General features: G+C 44.3%; 1 protein-coding gene across 3 annotated transcripts; it reads right to left on the bottom strand.

The window, feature by feature from the left end:
• LOC117502405 (adhesion G protein-coupled receptor B1-like) lies at positions 1-23,308 on the bottom strand. Of its 3 annotated transcripts, none has more exons than XM_034161445.1 (32): positions 22,828-23,308; positions 19,197-20,096; positions 18,227-18,376; positions 18,040-18,138; positions 17,737-17,898; positions 17,315-17,479; positions 16,021-16,185; positions 15,760-15,924; positions 15,565-15,666; positions 15,352-15,458; positions 15,060-15,254; positions 14,830-14,898; positions 12,242-12,350; positions 11,621-11,764; positions 11,453-11,522; positions 10,540-10,642; positions 10,119-10,162; positions 8,168-8,294; positions 5,503-5,606; positions 5,281-5,383; positions 5,006-5,156; positions 4,828-4,897; positions 4,681-4,747; positions 4,488-4,573; positions 4,189-4,360; positions 4,007-4,099; positions 3,850-3,889; positions 3,034-3,656; positions 2,895-2,930; positions 2,676-2,780; positions 2,366-2,416; positions 1-2,158 (listed from the first exon to the last, which is right to left on the bottom strand). In XM_034161445.1, the coding sequence occupies exons 2-32, from the start codon at positions 19,897-19,899 to the stop codon at positions 1,961-1,963; spliced, it is 4,578 nt and encodes a 1,525-aa protein (XP_034017336.1). In that variant the 5' UTR covers positions 19,900-20,096; positions 22,828-23,308; the 3' UTR covers positions 1-1,960. The 3 variants fall into 3 exon arrangements, with proteins under 3 accessions (XP_034017336.1, XP_034017337.1, XP_034017338.1); XM_034161446.1 differs by having other exon boundaries at positions 3,850-3,886; XM_034161447.1 differs by lacking the exon at positions 2,366-2,416.
• Positions 23,309-24,409: the final 1,101 nt, after the last annotated feature.

The following is a 24,409-nucleotide window of genomic DNA, read 5'->3' as shown; positions in this document are numbered from 1 at the left end:
TGTAATATAGATATGTTTTATTAGAAATTGTCACATTCATGTTGTGCTGTGAAAACTACATTTGCAGAAGGTAAAACAGAACATACAAAACAAATCAGTGACAAGAAAATGCAAATGGTTTTTCAGTACAAGTAAGTTGAGGTACTGTATGAACTGGACTGTTTTGGGGTTGGGGGGGTGGTTTGACAGCATGATGTCATAAAGGACGGGAACAATGGCTGGTACTGTTGACTTACTGACAACAAGGTTATCAAAACACTGTTACAGAAGACATGAGATTCAGTTACTCGTCGCTACAGCGTGGAGTAAAGACAAATATCCTGCAGCACACTTTATATTCATATGCTATCATTCATACTATATAATACTCGCTTTATAGAAGAACATTTATCTAAGTGCCACAGAGGACTCCAAACACGAAGTCTTGTGCTAACAAATCTCTAGTGAATAAATTCCTTGAATTACTAATACAGATTTGTTATACAATATTCTCATAAAGCATCTATATTCTCTGTAAATATGAGGAAGATGGTATAAAAGTTTGGAAACATCGGTAAGAAAAAACCCCCACCTAAATCTTAATATCAGTCTTGCTTGAGCATCAAGCACCCATCATATTGCACTATTTCACACTGATGGCTGAAAACACAAATGTGTTGAAGTCTCGAGGACCCGTGGAAGTCACGTCGGCGCTGGGAGCCTCAGCTCGCTTCATGAGTCCTGCAAAGCTGAGAAACAAAAGGCCTATGTTGAAAGGACCCCCGCTGACCCTTAAATCCGCATGTACGACATGGAAGAGCCTGCATCTTTTTCCAGCCGAGGGAGCTGGTGAGACCGCGTCGTCTCCTTATCCCGACCTCACGAGTCCGCCCAGCATTTCCCAGAGCGCATTGCTCTACCTGTGTGAGAGTCCGTGTCTGTCCTCATGCTGGTGGTTTGGTATCAAAGCAGAGAGCTGCAGACACCAGGGCATGTTGGGTAACTAGCCGCCGGCACTCCGCTCACCACCCGCTATGTTTGTCCCATTGCAGTCCATATGGGGACACAACGCATTACACATCTTTATTGTTGTTGTTGTTTTCTTTGTGGGAGCTTAATTTTGCAGATCACAGCACAAAACAACTAAAATTAGCACCTGACAGTTGGGGGGGAGAACAAACTAAAATGTAAAGATATTCAGGTAATATTAATGAAAACAGTAACAATAACTAAAATAAGAATAAAAATGATAACAAGTAAGAATCACAATATACAGCATGATCCCACCTTGTCAAAGTTTTACTCTTTAGCTAGTCTGAAACACTTCCAGAGGTGTAGCCGTACAAACAACCACGCAAACCCTCCACTGACCCACATCACAGAAACAGCACGTGTGTGCACATCCAGCAAAGTGCAGAGTGTTCGACTCCGTTAAACCGCTCCTGTACGCTATCTTGCCTTGTGCGTCGTTGGAAGTTTTCCTGGCTCGAAAAAAAAAACAAAAGTAGTTCCACAAGTAGTAGTCTACTTGTAGTAGTAGTTCCTCCCAAGATGAAAGGGAGGATACAGTTTTCATTTTTTTTTTTCCAAGGTGACTTGAAGAAAAAAAGAAGCACTGACATGTTGACCACGTCTTCTGAAACCCTGACGGGAGGGTTCAGGAACCTCCAAGTGAAGCATTAATGGAACCACAGCCAGTCCCGGTTATGGAAACCGCTTCACTCAGCCTTTGACCTTCAGAGCACTCTGACGTTTAAGTCCACACAGAGAAGCTACATTAAATATCTCAACCTTACCACCTTGACTCCTCCCATCCCTCCTTCTCTCCTTTCCTCCTGCTCTGGCTGAGGGTTTGAAGACATTGATTGTGGGACCTACTTCCTCCCTCCTTGGTTTCCTCTATTCTATCCATGTAGGATTCCTTTCTCAAAACCAAAAAGGTGAACGAGGTGAAATCAGGCGGCTTCTCGAGCCCCCCTGCTCAGACCTCCGTCTGCAGGTCGATGATGTCCTGCCCCACCAGAGGGATAGTGGTACTTGTCTTCTCCCACTCCACAGAGTGAAGCTCCAGAGGTGAAGCGGCCAGGGGCTCCAGGTCTTTGCGGACCCACGCAGGTGGAGACTGCGGGATGCCCCGGACTCCCTCCCACGGCCTCTCCAGAGGAGCCTGCTGTTTGTCCTGTTGGGGCACAAAGAGTTCCCGTGTTAGTGCTGGAGTTCCCCATCAGTTCCTGGGCATTTCCTCATTGAATCAAAGTGACTTCAGATTCTGACTTCAGGATTTTCATGACTGCTGTGAGTTATTCGTTACTGTGGCAAGTGTAATCTCAGACTGTGTCTCTACACAGGCGTCACTTGAGACTGTGAGGTGTATATAAACACTCACGCTGTGGTTTGTTTTGTCACTTCCTCCTGAAGACACACTCCATCTCACAGACTGTAAGAAGGAAGGAAGGAAGAAAATACATCCTTATTTTAAAAATGACCTGAAGGTAACGACAACCATGTTTTAACACACAAATCAGTGGTTGTTTATTCAGGTCATTTTATTTCTTAAAACAGCACCATAATTGCTGATTTATTCCTTTTACATCTTAGAATTGCCACTTTTGAATGAATTGTCTGGTCTGTGCTGAATTTACTGGACATTAATGTCTCCCTGGAGATGGATGGTGAGTTTATGATCAGGGCGTTACCTTGGTGTCAGACGCAGGCGACTCTCTGTCTTTCTCGGCATGATGTAATTTTCTGTTGAGGTCCTGAAACATGTTCTGGTGGCGCTTCTTTGTGTGCATGATTTTCTACAAAATACAAAGAAAAGGAATTTACTCTCACAGTGAATGTTTGCTCACGTACATTCAATGCATCTCACATGTTTTTCATAATCTGGTGAAGACGTTCTAGATGATATTTACCTCAAAGTCCAACTCGGCGTAGCGAGATTTCTGCCTCTGCAATGAGAAGGTAAAAGAAAGAAAAATGTTGAGATTCAAATCCACCTTAGAAACAATGCATTAAAGATGTGCAAATGTCACACCATCCCTTCTGTCGTACCTCCAAAGAGCTCATGGACAACGTGGAGATCGTTTCACTCTTGGACATCATGGAGTTCATGGACTCAAAGGTGTTCTCCAGGCTGCTGTGGGTGATGTGAGACTCACTGGACATGTTGTGGATGTTCTGGATAGGCGAGTCCCTCTCTGAGTATGACATGCTGACTTGGTCAGGGGGCAGTGATTTTATTCCAAAGGCAGCCTGGGGTTCGGCAAAGGGCCCTCCGAGGTGCATCAACCTGGCTTGTGGCAGCTGCTCCACGCTGATGTTGTATTTTGATGAGTCATCTTTGGGTTTGGACCTCAGGGTGGAGGTGGTGTTGGGCATGAGGACGTACCCGCTGCTGTCAGAGACGCCACCTTCAGCCTGAACCAGGGCGAGGTCGGCATCCAGCTGTTTGAAGAGCTCTCCTTCGCAGACGTAGACAGGTTTGCCACAGGACGGGTCAACTCCTCCTGCCAGCCGACTTTTCTCCCTCTTCAGGGTCAGTGTGTGGCTGGAGTATTCTGGAACTGCCTGCATGTGACTCTTACTGGGGTTAGATGGTAGGGTGTGAAAGTTTGAGCCCATGGGAAGGGGCATCTGAGGAGGAGGCATCTTCTCTTCAGAGGAGCTCTTCGTTCCTTTTAACCCAAAGAAGAATAATAGCAGGCATTATGAAAAAGAGACAAAATACAAAAAAAACAAAACAAAACCCATTTGGTTCATTAAACTGAGTCTGTGAATGCACAATCAGACGGTTTAAGTGCAAGTGCACAGAAATCGAACTACTAATGGAAAGATGAGAAAAGAAAAATGTAAAAGGAAATTGCTCACCTTGTCTGTTTGAATCTCCATCCTTTTCATTATCAGACTGCTGAAAAAAAGATGAGAAAAAAGTTCAATTACTGCTTAAAGTATGCACATATTCATTAAGAAGTAAAATGCAAGAAGCACTCAAGACATTAAAAAGGCAAAAAGCCAAGAAGCATACCATCTGGGTGTGGCCATTGTGATGGGAACTGCCAGAATCTCCATTGCCATCATCCTTGCGGTCGACCACTCTGCACTTTACAGCCTCTTGAACCTAATTGACAGAGAAAAAAAAACATTAGAATGGCACCAGATACAGTCTGTTGTTACTTGATCTTATCTTGGTGTTTAGTTTTATCCTACCTCTCTACGGAGGATGCAGTGGACCATCACGATGATGAAACCCTCCAGAGAATCAAAGACAGCGAAGAGAATCTGGAAGAGGGCAGATCGGCGGTCTGTGATGGCGAGGACAGCGGACATCCAGGTGAGGGCCAGAAGGGGCAGAACCACACAGGAGCTCCACAGGGAAGCGCTGTAGGAGAAGAACACCACAGGAACATTGTTAGAATCGACCCCAACAGCAACTCTTTTAGAAAAGAACTCTGCTGCTGCTTGACCATGACAGAATGGATGGGTGAGGGTAGATCAATAAAACCCACCCTGCTCGCTCCTTCAGCTTCACATCAGTGATGCCGTCCTTGGATACCAACTTGTTGAAGACCAGAATACCAATAACCATATTCACCTGTGAGCAATAAAGACCGTAGATGAGAAAGAAAATTAGCAAAGGACGCATTTTGAAACAGTGCACCATTTTCATGCATTGTTAAAAGGATGTCACAGAATACAAACCAGGACAACAGCTGCAGCAGGACCAACAAAGGAGTAGAGGAGCCCACCCTCAAGAGACAACCAGCAGCTACAAAAGAGGAGAAAGATTCTTAGTGCTTCAGCTTGGAGAAGATTAGCCATGGAGGTGGTTGGATATGTTAAACTTACTAGTTGACAGTGCCATATCCCTTAGCTTTGGTGAAACCCACTGACACGGCCACCACCAACGCAGGAAGTCCTGGGAGAGAGCAAATAAGTAGGTACAAAAAGGTTAGACTGTGACATGGGTGGAAAAGCAGTCGTGGAAAGTGATACCACACACAGAACAAACACCAAGAGGTCTTACCCCAGCCTAAGCACAAGAAGCGCTTGCGGATTATGCGGTTGCGCAGACGACCTGTGACAGCCATGTAGGACTGCCAAGCTTCAGTCAGCACCCAGCAGAAAGATGAGAGGAAAAAGAAATGCAGGAAAGCAGCCACAAGCGTGCACACCACCTGTGGGCGTGTTAAAGTAGAGAGCGGTGAGAAACCAGGTTTTGGCCTGCGGCTGCTTTCAGAGTCACATAAGCAGCCAAGATGCTTAAAAGAAGAGTGACGACTGGGTGGAAGTGCACATTACCTTGTTGCGAGCCTGAGTCTGTCCAATGAGAATGAGTGCATTGGAGCAGATAATCGAGAGGCAGAAGTTGATGAGGATGACCGAGCGCTCGGAGCGAATGTACCTGCAAAAAGGGTGGGGAGAGGAAAAGCTTGAGTTTGGCAATGAATGATTAAGAAACACCAGACCACCTGCCACAGGATGTTAGACGCTGAAGTGCGCTTTGCTCGTGAGCTTACTTACTTCCACACAGATACGTAAATGATGATCAGGAGCAGCAGGGTGAGAGAGGAGACTCCACAGCCAACAATGAGAGTCACGGATGGAAGCAACGGCTTGTCCATGATCTGTGGAGAGAAGACAAAACACAAACATACCTCTTAGGACTGGAGCTCTAAATATATTCATGCAAAACAGCAGAGAGAAAGATAGCAGTAATGCGCGCTACAAAGGCTTCTGAGTGAGCGCTATCAGGAAGAGTAGACAGCTCCCTGTCGGCAAACAGATGAATGGCACAATCAGGACACGGCTGAGGCAAGGTGGCCCCAAGGTGAACATATCACACAGACGCTTTTACTTTTGAGTCCAGGAAGGATTTCTGCTCTCATGTGTTTTTGGGTTTTATTGCATTATATTTTTTCCAAGAACTACTGAATCCATATCATTTGGGAATTAACCTGCCACCACCTGCCCTCTGACCACCCCACATGTCACACAGACACGGCACAGAGTCTCAGGTGGAAGACATACAGAAGGGTTCGGTTCCCGTCTGTCTTCCCAGATGCTGATACACCCACAGGGGTTCACACAGGGTGCTTACTGAAAAGAAAATTCCACTTGTAGACCTGCAGAGCTCCAGAAACTAAGATGCTGCTGCCCCAATCTGTCTTGCACCTCGAGGCTTTAATTTAATCTGACACTTCTAATCAAACTGTCACCACCGTAATGGGACTGAGTCACAGGAACGTATGTGGGTCTCGTATGAAAAAAATGTCATTCTTGATCTTGACAAATCACTACAGTATATTTTTTTCACAAAGGATGTAATGTGTTGAGGGAAAATAAAGGCGAGAACACCCCAAGTGCCTCCCTACAACCACTGTGAACATGTCCTTATATAATAAATCCATCTTTCTGAAGGTCACACAGAATTGCTACTGTAATGTGTCAAGAATAATAAGAAAAAAACGAACAACAAAACCTGGAAATTTCTCAGTTCTGTCTCAAAACTGAATAGACAGGAGTGGAGAAACCCGGCCTACGGCATCCAAACACTAGCAAATTTGTTAAAAACTCAATTCAACTGCATCAAAAACACCTCCAAGCACAGAAAATGGAGCAGTGAGATGCTCTATAGTTTTTTTGTTTACACAATCCGGAAAATGACATATAACAAGGACAAAACTTTAAGTTCCACTTCCTCTCTCCCTAATCCCTCTACTTGGGTTGATGCTGGTGCCGGGGGCCCGCTGAGCGAAATCCAGACATCTAGTTTGACCTAAATATGAAACATGTCATTTGCCTGTCCTTGAACAAACCCTGTGTCCTCGTTTCCAAACAGATCTACATCAGATATTCTGCGCAGAGACTTAAGCAGCCGCTCAACAGCAGACCTGCTATAATGTAGAGCTTGGGATGGTTGTGACAGCTGAACGTGTGTGTGGCTGCACTCAAAGCTGGTCAAGGGCATCTGTTGTACTAACGAGGCAGGCAGTTCCCACTGGACCAGTGTGTGAATCAGAGCATGCTGAAAGAGTGGACGCGCTGCAGCATCTCTCCGTTAATCCCGTTAATGGAAGACATGATAGAAAATGCCAAAGAATGGATGAAGAGGAAGAAGCATCAAAGCGTGTCCAGATGGCCATCGCTTATTGGTCCTGTTCTCTGGCATTTTCAGACTGTAGCTACAGTGACTGAATAGGAGGGAGATGGAAGCTGGGGGTAGATGGAATAGAGAATTCAGAGATATGTGCGCACAGAATGATTGGTACATCTGCAGGAGGGGGCATGTGTGCAGGCTTTAACAAATAATGGGGACAATTGGATGCAAAAAAAAAATAAAAAAATTATGGAGCAACAGATTTAAGAGATGTTTTGCCATTAACTGCAGGTCGGAGGAAGGGAAGGACAGTTTAAGACACATTTTGTTTACACTAATTGTCTAACTTGATATTTTACGCGCACAGACAACTGACGCTTTATGGTGTTGGGGAGCTTTTCAAAACGGGGAGGAGGGAGGGCGCTGTGCACCCCCCCACCCACCCCCCACCCCCGTTTCTTCAGCATCTCCAGAAATCACAGTTTGCTCTGCAGAAGCCGTTACTAGGGTAACTGGAGAGCTGCAGCCTCAGAGGCACATAATAATACACAGAAATTTACACATTGTCTTTGCGCATGAAGCTATGCGCAATTTGGCAATCTAATAAGCACCCTTGTGCGCACGAACGATTTACATTGACCACTCAATCCAGACAACATCGTGCATTTTTTGATCAGCTGTAATAATATTTATCAATACCCCCCCCCCCCCACACACACACACACACTGTCGATTGCTGCGTAAATACGTTAGTCGTTTAACAAGACGGTTGCAAGCGATTAACAAAATATAAAGCGCATGATGCACGATCGATAACGTGCAATCCAGATCTGCTTCACTTTTACATCCGAATGCAATCCGCAGCTCATCAACACATTATTATTTCCCTCGTTCGGATGATCGAAGCTGAGATTCCGCTGCGCGGAGGCAAAAGCGGCACCGCGCGCTCCAAAAAAACAAAAAACAAAACAAAAAAGCAAAACCAAAACCAAAACCAAAATAACAACAACATCCACACCCCGCGCTGCACATTTAAGACAAATGATGGACAAAAACCAAGAGAAAGCTGCGTGCAGACAGAAGACTTACCGAGTCGAAGTTGATACGCGCTAAAATGGCGAAGGTGGAGAGGCTGTCACACACGCATTTGGTCCTGAATGAATGAACGGGCACCGCTCTGCAGCTCCGAGCCGACCAAGACCCGAGCAGAGACGAACTGCACAGGCAGGGAGAGGGAAACCACACGTTAGACTGTTTTCAGCTCTGACACATTCTTCAGACCAGAAGCACCGAAGGGAATTAAACAGGATGCATGTTAAAAAAAAAGAAAAAGAAAAAAAAAGAAAGAAAGAAAGAAATGGAATGGAATCACTTTCTGCAGCTTTTATATTCTGATTCAGTTTTTTTTCTTTATATCATTCTAATGCAAAATGGCACAATCCTTAATTCTACCCATTACATTATTTGCATACTTTTAATTATTCCTGTTTTGATTTTCAGATGTGAGATGATTGGCGAGATCTGTTATGTCCTCTCAGAAAGAACAAAGTGTTCTTTCTTTGGAAACAGAGCAGGTGGGAGTTTAAACTCAATCTGAACAACGATGACACTTTTACCTCTATAAGCTTTGTCTTAAACTATTCATTTACTATATTATTGTCTGAGACATAAATTGGACCAAAAACTGGACCATACTGTGAATGCACTTCAACCTCAGATCTTGCTTTGACGTATTAGCCAAGCAAAACAAGATGTACCACTGTGCCAAATAAGTGGCAACAGATGCCTTAAAGTAGGCAGGGGGGCAAAGCAGCACCCTGGAGCTCTGACTGGCTGCTTATTATTATTTTTTTTTTTTAGATTTTCATCACAGGCAGCAGGTCCAACCCTGTACAGTGTGCTATGTCCTGAAGGCTGCAGGGCACAGTCACTGTGGCTCGTGCACAAAGGCATGCTGATATGGATGTGAGGTGATGGAGGGGAGGTGATGGTCTAGTGGTTAAGGCAATGGGCTTGAGACCAGAAGATCCTCAGTTCAAATCCCACCCTGACTGGAAAATCACTAAGGGCCCTTGGGCAAGGTGTGTTGTGAGCACCTTGTATGGCTGCACCCTGACATCGGGGTGAATGTGAGGCATTATTGTAAAGCGCTTTGAGCGTCTGATGCAGATGGAAAAGCGTTATATAAATGCAGTCCATTTACCATATGTGGGCCTTTTATTTTTATGCCACAAAATACAGCAGGACCCGTCTTATCTCTGCCCGTCTGTGATTATCACAAATGTTTAATACATGCAGCCCTGGAAGGAAACATTGACATACACATGAGCATCAGACAGTGCTTCCTCCTCTGCTATTTCCACTATCTACGTCCTGCCATTAATCAGATTTGATGCGAAAAATGAATCCAGTTTGCCCGGAGGTGCATTGGCCTCTCTCTGAAAGTACATGAGTTAATTGCATTTTCTCCTCTCGATCAGTTTTTCTTTGCTGGGGTTATGTGCATGCAGCTCTACTCCATCTAAATGTAAAAGGTCCACCTGTGGCCCGCCTGCTTCTTTTTACAAGTCATTTAAATGCAGCTAAGACTTTTTATAAATTGTTTTAACCCCCTTTAATATGATGCTTTGCAGGCTCTAGTAAATGTCATTACCGCCCCTAACTTTGAATCCCTTTTAAAGTGATGCAAGAGCAGAGGGTGAACTACATCCACCCGGCTGTGCTGAGCATCATCGAGGCTGTCATTTCTGAAGTCTGCGTCATGCAGAGTTTCCGGTTGGAAGAGGCAGGTCAACATGGGGCACTGCTCTGCCCTTCTTGTTGGAAGTGATTGACAGTAAAACTTATCAAGTGTGCTAAGTGGTAAGTGTGCATCTGGGTGGTGGGGCGGTTAATGCTTATGTGCAGTGACAGCTGCATGACAGAAAGGATCTCAGCAGTGAGTAAAGAGAAAAAAAAGAGGTAGTGGTGGTGGTGGTGGTGGGGGTGCTGTAAGGCCAAGTGGGACAGATGTGAGGTAGAATGGTGGATGAACACTTACGTTTCGCTCTCATCCCATGAAAGACATGTCTCATTCACGGTGCCCTGCAAAGAGAAGCAGACGGAGAAGGCAACATGAGGAATCACTGCTGGAAAAAATGAGGAGTGTGTAGGTTGGGACCCTGCAAATGTGCAAGATGCAACAGCTTGCCTTTCCACCACCCTCCCCCGTGATATGTGCCTAAAGTGAAACCAGCCTCTCGTCAGCTGCATAAACTAATTACTGTACGTGAATTTTCATCATCATCGCTGAACTGAGCATTATGGCTACACTGTGATGTTTGCATGCTTTCAAGTGACAGTGAAATGTCAGCAAAATGTCAACCTCCATGTGCCGTGGTGAGCAAACACCCAGGTGGGAAGCTGAGATTTTTTTTTTTTTGTAAGACTTCATCAAACTGGGGAATCCATTAGCAACTTACATTATGGAGGTGGGGGAACTCGATCTCGACGGGGGATGACAGAAGAGTTGGGGTGGGTTTGACGATCACAGTCACCACCTTGGAGTTGAGCAGGGTGGTGTTGCTGCAGAGAAGGGACAAATGGCAGGCTGAGTGAGATCTTATGATTGAATGAATGTGGCAACAGTCAGGTGTCTGGGAGACCAGACACAAGGCATTGAAGTGAAAAAATTACTTTGTTAAGGCACATAAACACATAAATGTATCATAATTGCTCCCCTTGGACTACACAAAGGCATACTTGGGGGATCAGGGTAGAGGTGATTTCAGATTTAAAGCCCTTCTGAAATGTTCCACACAGTGACAGCAGAGCTGAGTTTTTTTTAAACATCCAATAAATTGAATCAGTTGTTTCAGAAAATGATTTACTGCTTCAAAGTGCTTGAAACATTAAATGAAGTAACTGCTTCAAAAAACAAACAAAACAACAACAACAACAACAACAACAACAAAACTGTTCACTGTTTCCAAAATGTAAAGTGAAACCAAAAGAATTAACATGCCATGCAGAAATACTTTGAGGATATAGTGACATCTAGTGGACAATGGCAAGCTCAACTTCCTAACTCCCCTTAATGATCACAATGCAATTATTTGGCTTGTTTACTAACTAATTTATGGGTTAGGTTTATTGACAGCTGGTACGTAGGTGGATCATAGGCTGAGAAAGCTCCCATTAATTTGTGGGGTGGAACCATTAATTTTGTTTGCCATTTTTTCTCATGCAATAATACAATGTATTCGTAAAAAATATACATATAGTCAAATTATTGGAATGTGTGATCAGGTTGACATGTTCAAATTGCCTGATGCACCTTGACAGAGCTATGAACTACAGTGAGTGCCGTTCTAGTTACGTTCTTGTCATTTTTACCTTTGAAAGGACATAATTGAAGCAAGGTTCCTATAGAGGACAATGCCAGTCACAAAAGCATCATTTCCACCTAGAAAGAAGAAAAAAAAAAAACCCAAAACTGCATTAGACAACTATCGATTAATTTTGACAGCAATTCATGTTTGAGCCTTAAGCTGAAGGTCTCACCAGCCTGCTCGATGGATAGTGCATCACGGACCACCGAAATCTTCTCTTCAGAAGTCCTGACCCAGTCCAACATTCCCCTCCAGCCCTTCAAGGGGAAGGTGAAGTTGGAGCTGGTGGTGGTTGGACGTTTGTGGATGCTCATCACTGTGGAGGACAGAGATGCAGGAGGCAGGGGCCTCATGAGTAAACGGCACTACACACACATCATCTAAACACTTCCAGGTGGTGCTGCGGGTGAAGAACTTAATCATGCCAAGAACATTTTGACTCCATGCGTCATGGATCTGACTGGAGAAGTCATTAGTTAGATAGATAGAAGTCAGCAGGAGTGATTTAGAGTGCAATTTTGCACGTTCATTTGTTCGCGTAAAAGTCATCTGTGTGTGCCTCGCTAAATATATTTAGGGTCCGATGGCCAGCATATTGAAGACGGCGGAGATAATGTGGGATGGCTGATGGACCTGTCACTCTGTCACTCTGTCAACTGATGCATTCTTCTGCTTTTATGGACTCTGATTCACAGGTGTGATTAAGGCTGATGCATCCTCACACCGAAGGAAGAACAAATTGCACTGACTGGATGTGAGCACAGAACAGCTGGCAGTGGAACTGGGGGCTCACCTAAATTCTCCGTGACTTCATAAATGTCCTGAAAGCCGCTCATTTGCATGCCGATCATGTTCACAAAGTCCTCCACAAGGCCGAGGAACTCCTTAATGTTGGCACCCATCTGGAAGAAAACAAAAAACAAAGAAAGATAAATTAAGAGAGGAAAAAAATTTGGGTATGTGGTTTGACAAGTTTAATTATATGCAGTTTCCACAATAGTTTAATGGAACATTGAGGAAAGACATTTTGCTTTGGCATTCTTGCATCAGTTCTGGTATTCCTGGTCCCAATTGCTGCTAAGCAACCACAGAACTTCCTTAAGGCCATAAATGGACAAGCTGTTGATTCACAGTTTTTCTGTCTTCTACGGCTCTGTGGAAGGGAGGGCAGCTTGACTTGCGTGTCTCTGACGCAGAACTGCAGCCATGTGGGCATAAGGTGTGCACGTCTCCGTGATGCGCTGTCTGTGTGCTCGTACGGCTGACATCGGTATGGAGAAGCACAGATTGGAGAGTGGGTGCAGTGATTCTCCCTGATTCAATCTCGCTTTTTTCTCTCTCTCCCTCTCTTTCTGTCACCTTGAAGTGTTCCTTTTTCTCATCTGAAACTGCTCCCGGTAATTCACCATCCAGTCTCAATTTACACTCAGATATGTGTTTGCTGCCAGCAGTCGAAGGTTTCTCCACACTTTGGTGACTCGTTAATTGGTGATGTGTTTCTTCACTTATTTTAATTGCGATGCACAGGTGTTATTTAAGAATTTAGAAAATGCCAGCAGTCAAATGTTTGGTCTGATTAGATGTGGATAGATGACGTGTCTCATGGTTGAGGTCTGCATCTTATTATCATCTTGGATTTGCAACTAGAGGCAGGAGGGCTGGATACATCCCTCGCCCGCAAACATTTGGGCCCTCCAGAAAAAATCCAGTTAAGAATGATGAAAAATATAAATGAGTTTTTGTTTGTTAGTAACTAACATCCATAATCAGAGGAAGTTAACAGCATCATTGTTGTGGAATAATAATGTTGTTTGGTCAGGCAAAATAAGCAAAACAAGCTGACCCATAGAACCATGTGTCAGGCAAAACTGGAAACAATTTTTGCTTAAATTTACAAACTCAGTAAAGCTTTATACCAAGGTCTTTAGTTAACTGGCACTGGTGTATCCAGGGGGTGGCCTCGGGTAGCGTGGCCCACCTGTGGAACCTGATTGGCCACAACATTATTGTAAAGTATGTTTGTCTGTCTGCCCAGTTAGAAGTGGGACTGAGAATGAATGTGTTTATTACAATTGTTGTCAAAGTAACTTTGAAAAGTTACTTCATTACTTACTTTATACAGTTATATTTTACAGTTATTTTATACAGATACTTCATTAGCAGCTGCGGACAACTTGCCGGCAGCTGCTGAATGTAATTAATGAAGTAACTCATAATCTAACTTGGTTATTTTTAAGATTTAGTACTCAGAAAAGTAACTATTAGTTACTTTGCTGATTGCTCAATCTTAAGAGTAACCAAGTTAGATTACTAGTTACCTTATTAGTTACATTACTTATTAGTTGCAAGTTTTCTGCAGATTCTAATAAAGTAATTACATAAAGCTGCTAATGAAGCAACTGTATAAAGTAACTAAAAAAGTAACTTTGACAACACTGTTTATTACATCCGCCAAGGACATAATAAAATCATTGGCATTTATTTATTTGTCTGTCCGTCTGTTAGCTTGATTACGTCAAAACTACTGCGCGAATTTTGACGACATTTTTACAACAGATAGATATTAAACCACGGAAGAACCCATTAAATTGTGAAGGTGATCCAAATCCAGATCCTGATTCTGGATGAAGTTTTACTTTATATAGGCTTTGAAGGATTATGTCAAAACTACTACATGGATTCTCACCAAATTTACACCACAGATATATAATTAGGGCATAGAGGACTCCACTGAAATTTGAAGTTGATCCATATCCGGATTGGCGGATATCAGAAATGTCTGATTGCTCTTGTTATATGTGCAGAGGTGCAATATCCATGATGCTATTTTGGTCATCTGGCCTGGGTATCATCCTAGTTAGCTAACTTAGAAAAAGGCTGATGTATTATCTCTCTGATGGCACCTTGTACTCATTAGCCTTAAATCCTGAACATTAAATTATGCTTTATTGTTAATCAAGTAAAATAATCTGATGTGGCCACCTTGTACTTCCTATCTCCTTTGTGCCTCTCGGGTCTAATAATTTTGGACATGCCTCTGCTTGGCAAGTCCTTGTAAGGCTTATAAAGAAACATTGATGTGGTTGCACTGGTGAGTCCACGGACCCCCGAGGGGTTTTATTATTAGCTGCTAACCAATAAATCAGCCACTCAAATTGGAACAGGTGAGTCACTGCCTGTCAGGGATTATTTTAGGTGTTAGTGTCACAGCCTCATCAGGTGACAAAAAACACCTTTACAAACGTGATACTCAGTGCTTATTTTTCAGCTTCCAGAATTTTTCTAATATGGACTCATCCCATTACAAGTCCTTTAATACCACAGACTTATTTTGTTGCTGTGCTCATTTTGCTCTCACAGGTACACCTGCTTATCACGTACCAGCTGTGCTTCTTGCCATTTGTCACGATGTTCCTCCTTCAGTAAGTTGCTGATGGTCTGGACGTAGTTCTGCAGATCAATAGTGGAGAGGTGTAAAAAACACCAAATATACCTTCATTAAAATTATTTTTTGACAGCTGATCTGCCTTTTTTTTAAAAAAAGTTACCTTGTGACGTTAATTTAAAATATGCCTGAACTGGTTTCTAACAACATGGACTTGGAGTCTTACCTCAACATCAGCGCTGCTCAGTCTCAGCCTAGTCGCCTTGAACAATTCAGTTGTGTTTTTTAGGATTTCCATGGTGGCCAAGATGTCCCCGCTGTACTTGGCGCCATCATCTGAGGAGAATCTAAGGCGTGAAATCACCTCAGCGATCCCGTCCACACTCTGGCCCTCCTGAGCCTTGGTCACGTAGTCCCTTGACTGCAACAGAAAATTAACAGATTAATTTAAATCGGAATACATTCTTGGAAAACCAGTCTAACATTTAAGGTTCTGGTGCTTTTTCTAACTGACTTACCAAGGTCTGAATATTGTCATAGGTCTTGGAGACACACTTGATATGAGTTGGGTTCTCCCAGAAGGCGAGGCCTACAGCATCGAGGGTGCAACGGCGCAGGATCAGACCTGTTTAGAGGGCAAAGAAGAGTTGGTTGGTGTGAATGCATTTCAAATATCTCACTTACACTTAGCTACATTTTGTTGTTTGTCATCTGCATATCCTCTTGTGCACCTGAGGCATCAGCGGGGCAGGAAAAGGCAGCAACATCTCCAGCAGGCGTTTTCTTCCACACTGCATCGCCAGTGTTCTCCTCAGGGCAGATTTCATGGGGCTCTGCAAGATCGCAGGGATTATATCGTATGATGCTGAGTTTACACCTCAGGTTTCATTTTAGTGAGGTTATCTATCTGCGGCACAGAAACTCACCTGGACATCTCCTCTCATTGCAACGCTTTTGCTCCTCCCTCTCCCCAGGGCAAGATTCTCCACCAAAGAAAGGTCCTTCACAAACTCTCTGTCTCTGCTGGATGCCTCCACCACAAGTCTTACTGCAGCTGCCCCATGAGCTCCACGCATGCCAGCGTCCATCGACTAAAAGCAGATGATAGAATGCATCACGAACCTTCACTTTAAAGCTATTTAACTGTCTTTTCAGAGTATATTTCTTTGTTTTTGTTTTTAACTTACCAGGACACTCTTTCAGGAAGCAGCTGACCGTCTCTTCCCAGTTGCCATGGCACTCAGAGCCGCCGTAAGATGGACCGTTGCACTCACGGGTCCTCTGCTTGGTACCATTGGAGCAAGAAGTAGAGCACGCAGTCCAGGCGGACCATTCATTCCAGGATCCATCCACTAGAGGAAAGCAGAGAAGAAGATGCTCAGGCCGAGAGTCAGAGCCAGGATAAGAGAGGCCATCTGGCTGTGCTGTGGCAGATTTACTGATACATACATTTAGCATGAACTATGACTTTATCTGAGTCTTCATTTAATCCCAGCCAAAGAATCATTATTACACCCACTGTGGTCATTTTTCAATCAAAGCAAGTTGATTCTGCTCATGTTTTTCAAAATAAAACTTTCAGTTGTATTGATTTAATGACATTTATTCACTCAAACAACATCTCTGTGAGGACCGATACAAATTTTTAATCTAAGTCATAAAGTATTTCAATGCCAAAACAACGCAGATTAGAAACTTATATTGATTGATGACCGAAAGATACTTTTTGCATTGCAGTTTTAATCTTGGAAAGATTACAACACGCAAAGGTGGAAAGAAAATCAGTGATGACTGCTATGAAACGCTGCTTAGAAAGATAAAATAGAAAAGTCAAACTTGTCATTCTACTAAGAATAACACTTCCAAAGCCGTTTTAATTTCAAATGAAGTGTTAAATCGTTTCTGAATAATGATTTTGATTCAGGCCTCAGAACTTTTCATTTGATTTATTTGCAAAGGTACAGAGACATTTAGTGGTGGTAGCGTGGAACTGCAATAAAAGAACCGGTGGAAAGATCAAGTAGTCTCATTTTTAAATTCGGTTTAAAATGTGATGATGATCAGTGAAGTTCGTCAAACACGCACAATTGCACTTGTAAGTCAAGAGGATTCGTTTTAGCTCATGTGTAGGTTGCGTTATAGGAAAGTACAGAGTGACTACGCCATACAAAGTGTGAGTCATCTGTCCATATTATTGAATTCTCTGACTGCCCACAGAATCTGTTTAATCTGTTGATGATTCAGATGCAACATCAGCCCTCCTCTGCCCTATGGGATGCAGGTGATGCCATTCACTGCTTTCATTAGTCCCTCATACATGCGTCAGTTGTTTTAAGGTCAAGTATCCAAGGTCAGAGACATTTCAAATTTGTAATTGTGGTGTCACAGACAAACCCACTGGCTGTATTATTTTTTTGCACTAACACATTTTTGTTTTTTTGTTTCATTTTGTGTGAAAAACAGTGCACACTCCTGTCTCACCTGGGCATACAGCAATGGTGCAGAACTTGGTTTGCTTGGAAGGTCCGTCGCATTGTTCACCTCCATTCTGGGGCTGCTTGCATTTGCGGGTTCGCTCACGGTAACCACGGCCACATGTGGAGGAGCAGAGGCTCCAGGGGGCCCATTCATCCCAAGCACCATCCACTGCACACGAACAACAACACAGTTAAAACCCCTTTAGAATCTTGCAGCGTGTTTGAAAAAGAAAGTACAACGAATCTGCCACTAGATGGGGTGATGCTCCTCACAATCTTTCAGACGGTTATATGATACTGAGGTGAACTTCTGAAGAACAGGCAACACACTCACATTTTTTTTTAAATTATGCATACAGATTAACCACTAATCTGGTAACAGCTTTTATCTCCATGTGTATGTCAAAAATGGATGCGTGCACATACCTGGGCATGCCATCGTATTGTTGCAGGGCCGGTTCTCACGGAGGGGTCCGGTGCACTGGGTAGTGTACGCTGAAGTTGCACAGATGCGCGAGCGGCTCTGCCAGCCCTCCCCACAGGTGACGGAACATGTGCTCCAGGGGGACCACTCGTCTGTTACAGCATCTGGATGGAGTGAGTTACAGGGTCAGCACTCAGTGACCTTTAGCTCAAACAAAGCACTTTGCAGACATTGTGGTCCAGTTCTAGTTGTTGTATTCTGCATAATCTGCACTATGCATGAAGAAACCTGATGAAGATTCTCACCTGTCTGGGTTGCAACAATTCCATGATTAGAATCATCAGTGCCGTCTCGCTTCAGGCCAATAATGGAACGCAGGCCTTGGCTCCTGTTGCGCACTTTGCCTGAAAGAATTAAATAATCGTATAATTATTTTATTGAATATAAGACAGCTGCGGTTAAATGAGCTCAGTAATTAACGGGTGGTTTTACCAATGCAGGCCTGAGGGTTGCAAGCCCGCCCCTCTTCGACTGTGCCCTCACATGCACTGTCGTCTGGCTGGCAAGTTCGGCTGCGCACCTGGACTCCACCGCCACATTCCTGGCTGCATTCTGACCAGCGGCCCCAACCAGCCCATCCCTCTGCAGGAAGTGATGAAACAGAAGAAACGAACAAGGTCAGAATGTGATAAATGTGATGCAGAGACTGAATGCTTGAATTGATCGGTGTTTCTCACATAAAGCATCATCAGTTGCCACTTGAAAATTGTATATATGCACTTAAAAGGGGTGAGGGAGTTATGATCCACACTAGAGTGATACATACAGGCAAAAACCCTGAAAGATGATCCTTTTGAAATGGTGATTGTTTTCTTTGTACCACTTGGTGTGAACTAACAGAGCAGGATGTAAGGTCTGCAATCTAGTTGCCATGACTACAACAAGTGCTGTGCTTCGCTTTCCGCTGCCGGCTGACTGTGCTGTCTTTGTGCTCTTGTCTGGCCCCCTGCCTAACACAAACACGCCCGTTGTCGTTTGCCAACACCTGGACTTCTTGCTGAGCATGGAAGCCGATCACATGTTCTCCTGAAGCAAAATGCAGAACTACAGGTGTGTGCGTTTTAAGCTGTTTTACCATTTAGTCTTGGAGAAACACCAGCAAATGTCTTCAGCACATTCGATTTAGTTTTCATTACTCTGTGACTGCTGAGGGCACATCTTGATCCTGTGCACCTGCTCTTAACACATGGGTCATTATCCTCATCAGCCGCTAGACACAAACAGGGACTGTTGAATGACAGCAAGGCTGGAGCCTGCATGTTTGGGGGTCTGAGGGGCATAAATCTCCCTATCAGCTTCAGTGTAACCGCCATAAAGTGAGATAATAGCACACCTTAGGAGATGTAGTGTTTGCCGCTTTTGATTGCAAATGTTTGTTAGATTTCACATAAAATTCACTTACTGATTATCTCAGCATCACGCCCATTGTCTCTTGGGACAGGAAGGCATTTCTCAACGTAGACCCCACCCCTGTAGCAGCTTCCTGGCTTCCTCTTTGGTGTCTCCCAGCACTGACATGGGGTGTTCATGATTCCACAGGGATAATCGTGGGTGCTGCTAGACAGGCATTTCGCCAGCCACTGGCACAACATCTGGCAGGCAGGCATGCTTGGGTTCCTCTTTCCCACGACTAGGAACTCGGCTTTGAACTCACTGACTTCAGCGTTTCCCTCTGGGATCTCCAGGCCATTTCTTGGGGCTACTTTACGGATCTGCAGGAACTGCTTGGTGGACTCCAGATAAGTGACCGTGGTAGAAGCGTCGCACAGGCGCACCACCTCATCGAAACTCTCCATTCCCAGGTAGGTACGTGAAGTCTCGATGAAGGAGTCAAACTGGAAGGTCTTGATTTGGCGGGGCATGCAGGATTCAGTGGGTTTAGTGATCTTCATGTAAACGGTGTAGCGGCGTGGGTCGGGATTCTGCAGAGTCCAGGAGCACGGAGTGGCAGGCAAGGTGGTTGTAGAGGAGAATACACCAAAGAAGCGGCTTTGTTCCAGTGTAGCACAGGTGGTGGAGGCAGGGCCGGATGGAGTGCAGGAGGCCAAACCAAAGAAGAGCAAGATCACGGCCACACAGGGGCCCGAAGGAGCTGACCACGCCATGGGGTCGGCTTAAGTAGAGGATGCTTTTGCTGTTCTTTCTGCAATTGCTCGTTTAATTAGGTTGTTGAAGACTTCTTTTGCCGCTTGTTCCTAAGTATCTTCAAGAGCTTTTGACTGATCTGTGCAAACCTCCTGAAGAATTTTAATTTGCAGGTTTTAGTGCATCAAACACTCTAGCATCTCTGTATTAGAAAGAGCTGCAGAGAAAAGGGGACATAAAAAGAACAACAAAAAAATTACATGTTGCAAAATTTAAACAATCAAAACATGAACCGCTGTCTCAATGAGAAAAAGTGATGTAACAATTTGCACTGATTATTTTAAAGTTATTTCAACTTAACTAGAGAAGTCTTGTGGCATAAACTCAGATGAAAGTTGAAATAACTAAGTTGAAATTACTTCAAAAAATGTATGCAAATTGTTACATCAGTTTATCTCATTGTGACAGCAGTTCCTTTTTTAGTGTATCAGTATCATCAATATGCAATAGAAATGGCCAGTTTCTTCACTTTATTGCTGAGAAGCATTGCAGCTGAACCCACTGCCATTTGATATTAATGCATTTGGGGTTTGCCCCTGATTGTTGTCATATTATGTTTCAGGACAGACCAACTCATTGATCTAAAATGCCCAGTGTTTTCTACATAATTACCCTGCTCACTGCAATTACAGTCCTTCACAACAGGCTGGTTTCTCCAAGCACTTGCACTTTCCTCCCACACACTGAACTGAACTGCGAAGCATGTGCGTCAGTCTGACGTCCATGCAAGCATTGCCAATGGCAACCACAGATGCTTATTAGTTCCGCTATTCCAACAATGCACTTGACTTTTTGAAGGGCAAATTAGGGAAAATGTGACTGCACCTAGGTGTGATAACGTGTCCAGTTGCAACATCTCTGAAACAACTTTCATCCACTTCATACCAGTGCAACTGACAGTTAATGCAAATGCCGCATATTAAAGCAGCTGCATGCACTTTCTATGAACCTTAATACCACTTTGAACTGCATCGCTAAAAGGTGCTACATGGATTAAAGTGAAGAGCAGATTATTTTTAATATCTTCACTGCAGCTTGTTTTCATGTAACTCATCTTCAGTTCATCTTGTGTAGGCACCTTCTCTCCTCCGCACACTGAATTAATTGATGCACTTATCCACACACACACTGAAGTGACAAGTGATTCTCAACAGAGCTCAAGCAAGAATAAACTGTTGCCTAGTAACATACATGCAGCTGACTTTTTTGCTTACTCATATATCATTTTCAGATGACTACCAGAAGAAATCGGCGCTTTGTGCGCTCAAATGCACAAAGTCTGAGCAGCATTGAAAAGATGATGATGTTTGGTTGACTTATTGGTGCTTCAGGGCTGTGAAGAGTTGCATCTGTGCTCATAGGAACATTCGCACTTGCACTCCTCAAGAAGGAACTCAGCATCGTGTTTCTCAAATCTTTATCCCTACATCCTTCAATCTGCACTCTTTCCTCCTCTACCTCCCCTTTTGTTTGAGCAACACAGTGCAGCTCTGCTTTGTACTTGTGGGCGTTTCTGTCCTGCTTCCCAAACAACCGGAAGGTCCATAAATGGGCTTCTAGTTCTAGCTGTCATAGGAAAGACTCATTCTCTGTGCTGCCCCTCCCACCTCACATGCTGCCTCCATCCTTGTTTTTCCTCTGCCCATCGCTTTTCTTCTTTTGTGCATTTGCTGTCGTCAACACCATTTGTGCAAAGCAGGGAGCGTGAAGCGGGGGCAGTTTAATCGTTATTTTTGCAGCTCAGTGTAAAGGCAGAGAGCAACTTATGCTGGCATGAACAGTTCTGATAGAGAACTGAATATGTTCTGCCTAAGCTCCTCACAAAGTTGCATTCGATGAAAATGCACGTGGCATTTTCGGTGATTGCACATCACCGCAAACACGTTGTCATAGAAATTCTAAGTCAAGTTCAAATAAGTTTGGAGAATTGCTGTTGGAATGTGAAGCACGTTAGTCACGTGATTTTCCACACAGGCTTAAGCAGTTTAACCCAATATCATTTCTCTCTAAATGTTTTCACCCCATTGTGTTTGTGCACACGTGTGTCCGCGTGCACGTTTTGCTGAGGGATACGAACTGCATGGACAGACAACTGCAATTTCTTGACGTCAGTCTTTATTGTGCGTTTAGCTCTCTTTTGTTGCTGCAAACGTCAGAGCAATCATGCGCCAATTAGGCATTATTCTTTATGTCCAAGTTGTCCACTCTGTGAATTCGTGCCTCCGCTCTGCGCAAATGCACGCACGTGTCACCGAGATACTAAACCACATTGTGGCTTTGCTGTAAATCCACTACACATCAAAAACAGCAAGGAGCAAACACTGAGCAATGCTGACAAAATCGTCCTGCAATATGGGCGAAAGATTTTGGAAGAACTGGGTTTTGTTTGCATTCCTGCCTGCAAATAAAAAGCCGTAGCTGGAAGTAAGTAATGCTACATAGTGAGTTTTATAATTTCCATGCACAATATTTGCTGATTGCTGTGCAAAAATAATGTGCTTGACTTAAAAAAAATCACATAGAAATGCATTCAATCATAGCAGATGACTAATAAGAAACAAAAATCACCATTATTGCAACATCTTAATCCAAATTGCCGTGCAGTCCGAGCAAGAGTTAAACCAGAAAGTTCGAGCAACCTGTTGCCACAGTCTAACTTTCCGCTGCAATCACACGGTCCGGTTCGCTTCATCCGGATGGGCTGCAACCACCAGAAACAACTAAGAAGGAAGTGGGAGAAAGCGCAGAGTTTGGGAAGGGTTGTTCGAACTTTCAGAAGCTGGAGAGCGTTTCAGCACCATGGACAGCGACAGACGCAAAGTCCCAAATCAACTTCAATTAAAGCCAAATTCATACGTAAAGCAAGCAGAAGTGATCGTTTTCCTTACCTTAAAGCTGTGTCTTAGATGTCTCGCCAGTTGTCACTGGTTCGAAGTCTTCAGACTGACTTCTGCTCAAAACTTTCTCGGCGTCGGACGGGGTGCCAGGTCCCAGCGCGACCCGGCCGGGTCGAACCCAAGTTTCAGTGCAGTCCACTCTCACAAGCAAAGAAATATGAAAGCGACTCTAACCAAACTCCAAAGAGTTTACTACCAACTTTGTTTAGCTGCTATATCCAGAGAAGCTGGCGTATAGCGGAGTGACAAATTGGTTGTGTCGGAGCTCCAGTTGACGGTCCGCGTGAAAGCAAAAAACGCTGCTCGTCTCTTCTCTCTAAGCTCCAGGATGAATGTGTTGGTACTTCTACTCCCGGCTTCGGAGTCTTCTTGCTTGTGGTCTTTGCACTGCAAGTGGGTCCAGTCTCTGTGTAGCTCGTGGCCTCCTCTCGCAGGTATATATCCAACCCCGCCCCCCCCGCTCCCCCTGCCACGCGCTGGAGTCAGTGCGTGGATGGCGCGCAGAAATGAATGAGACAGCACCCATGCGAAGCGAGTGTGCGGGGGAGAAGTGTTTGCGTGTGTGCGCGCGTGCGTGCTGGAAGTGTGAGAGTGAGCGTGAGCACTCGGAGGAGGGAGGGAGGGATTTTCGATGAGTGAGGAAAGAGGGAGGGGGAGAACTGTGCAGGGAGACGGCAAACTACGCACGTATCAACGCACAGCCAAAGCTACCGGAAAGAGAAAAAGAAAAAGTGCTTAAAACACAGATCATTGAAAGTGAGTGAGGCAAAGAAAGAAAGAAAAAAGAAATCCTAGGATAAGTGCAGGGATGAGGCACTTTTATGTCCATTCATGTGTTTTAATTAATGCACATTTCTGGCGCACATCATGACTGTGGCGCATTTTCCCACTTCATTAAGTTCACACGTTGATGACCTCCTGCTATGATCGTGTCACTGTGGGTTAATGCGTGAAGCGGCTCCAGGGTCACGGGGGGCGCTATCCCAGCAGTCACGTGGCGTGAATTGGGGTACACTCTGGACAGGACGCCAGCCTGACGCAGAGCCATATATTACATATTACATATAGACACCCGGAGGGGACCCACGCAAACACGGGGAGAACATGCAAACGCCACAAAGAATGTCCACAGGTGGGAATCTATCCGATGACCTTCTTGTTCTGAGGTTGTGCTAACCATTAAACCACCGCGCAGCCCACGGTCACGTAAAAAAGAAAGAAAGAAAAAAAAAATATCCATGTGCGCAGCACACGCTGTCGTAATGCAGCAGCAGCGGGCGCGCACAGGCGCGCGCACGCACATGAACAGACGTCGTTCCCTCTCCGAGCTGCCTGTGGTGGGTGGATCTGGGTAGGTCTCTCCAAAGTGTGAAGGGAAAACCTAATGTGGGCGTCTGCCTGCTGCTGTTTGACACCTTCAGCCAAGAAAGATCGAGAGAGAGAGAGAAAAAACATCCCACTGATAAATAAAAAAGAGTCCAAACAACATGACTCAGTGTGAAACAGAAGCGCTGCTTACGAATCATCACCTGTCACTGGAATATTTTTGTGACACAAAGTAAAAAACATGGAG

This window comes from Thalassophryne amazonica, chromosome 20 (genome assembly GCF_902500255.1).
Source record: "Thalassophryne amazonica chromosome 20, fThaAma1.1, whole genome shotgun sequence".
NCBI classification, from domain to species: Eukaryota; Metazoa; Chordata; class Actinopteri; order Batrachoidiformes; family Batrachoididae; genus Thalassophryne; species Thalassophryne amazonica.
Note: the sequence above shows the minus strand (reverse complement) of the source record. Positions and strands in the feature narration are given on the sequence as shown.

Bases quoted from the DNA above. Each gene is read 5' to 3' on its own strand.
- LOC117502405 (XM_034161445.1), bottom strand. From the start codon at position 19,899: ATGGCGTGGTCAGCTCCTTCGGGCCCCTGTGTGGCCGTGATCTTGCTC. The intron at 11,523-11,620 runs GTGAGACCTTCA...TCTTCTTTCTAG, and splicing joins ACTATCCATCGAGCAGGCTG to GTGGAAATGATGCTTTTGTG. The intron at 4,574-4,680 runs GTTTGTATTCTG...TATTGCTCACAG, and splicing joins CTGCTGCAGCTGTTGTCCTG to GTGAATATGGTTATTGGTAT.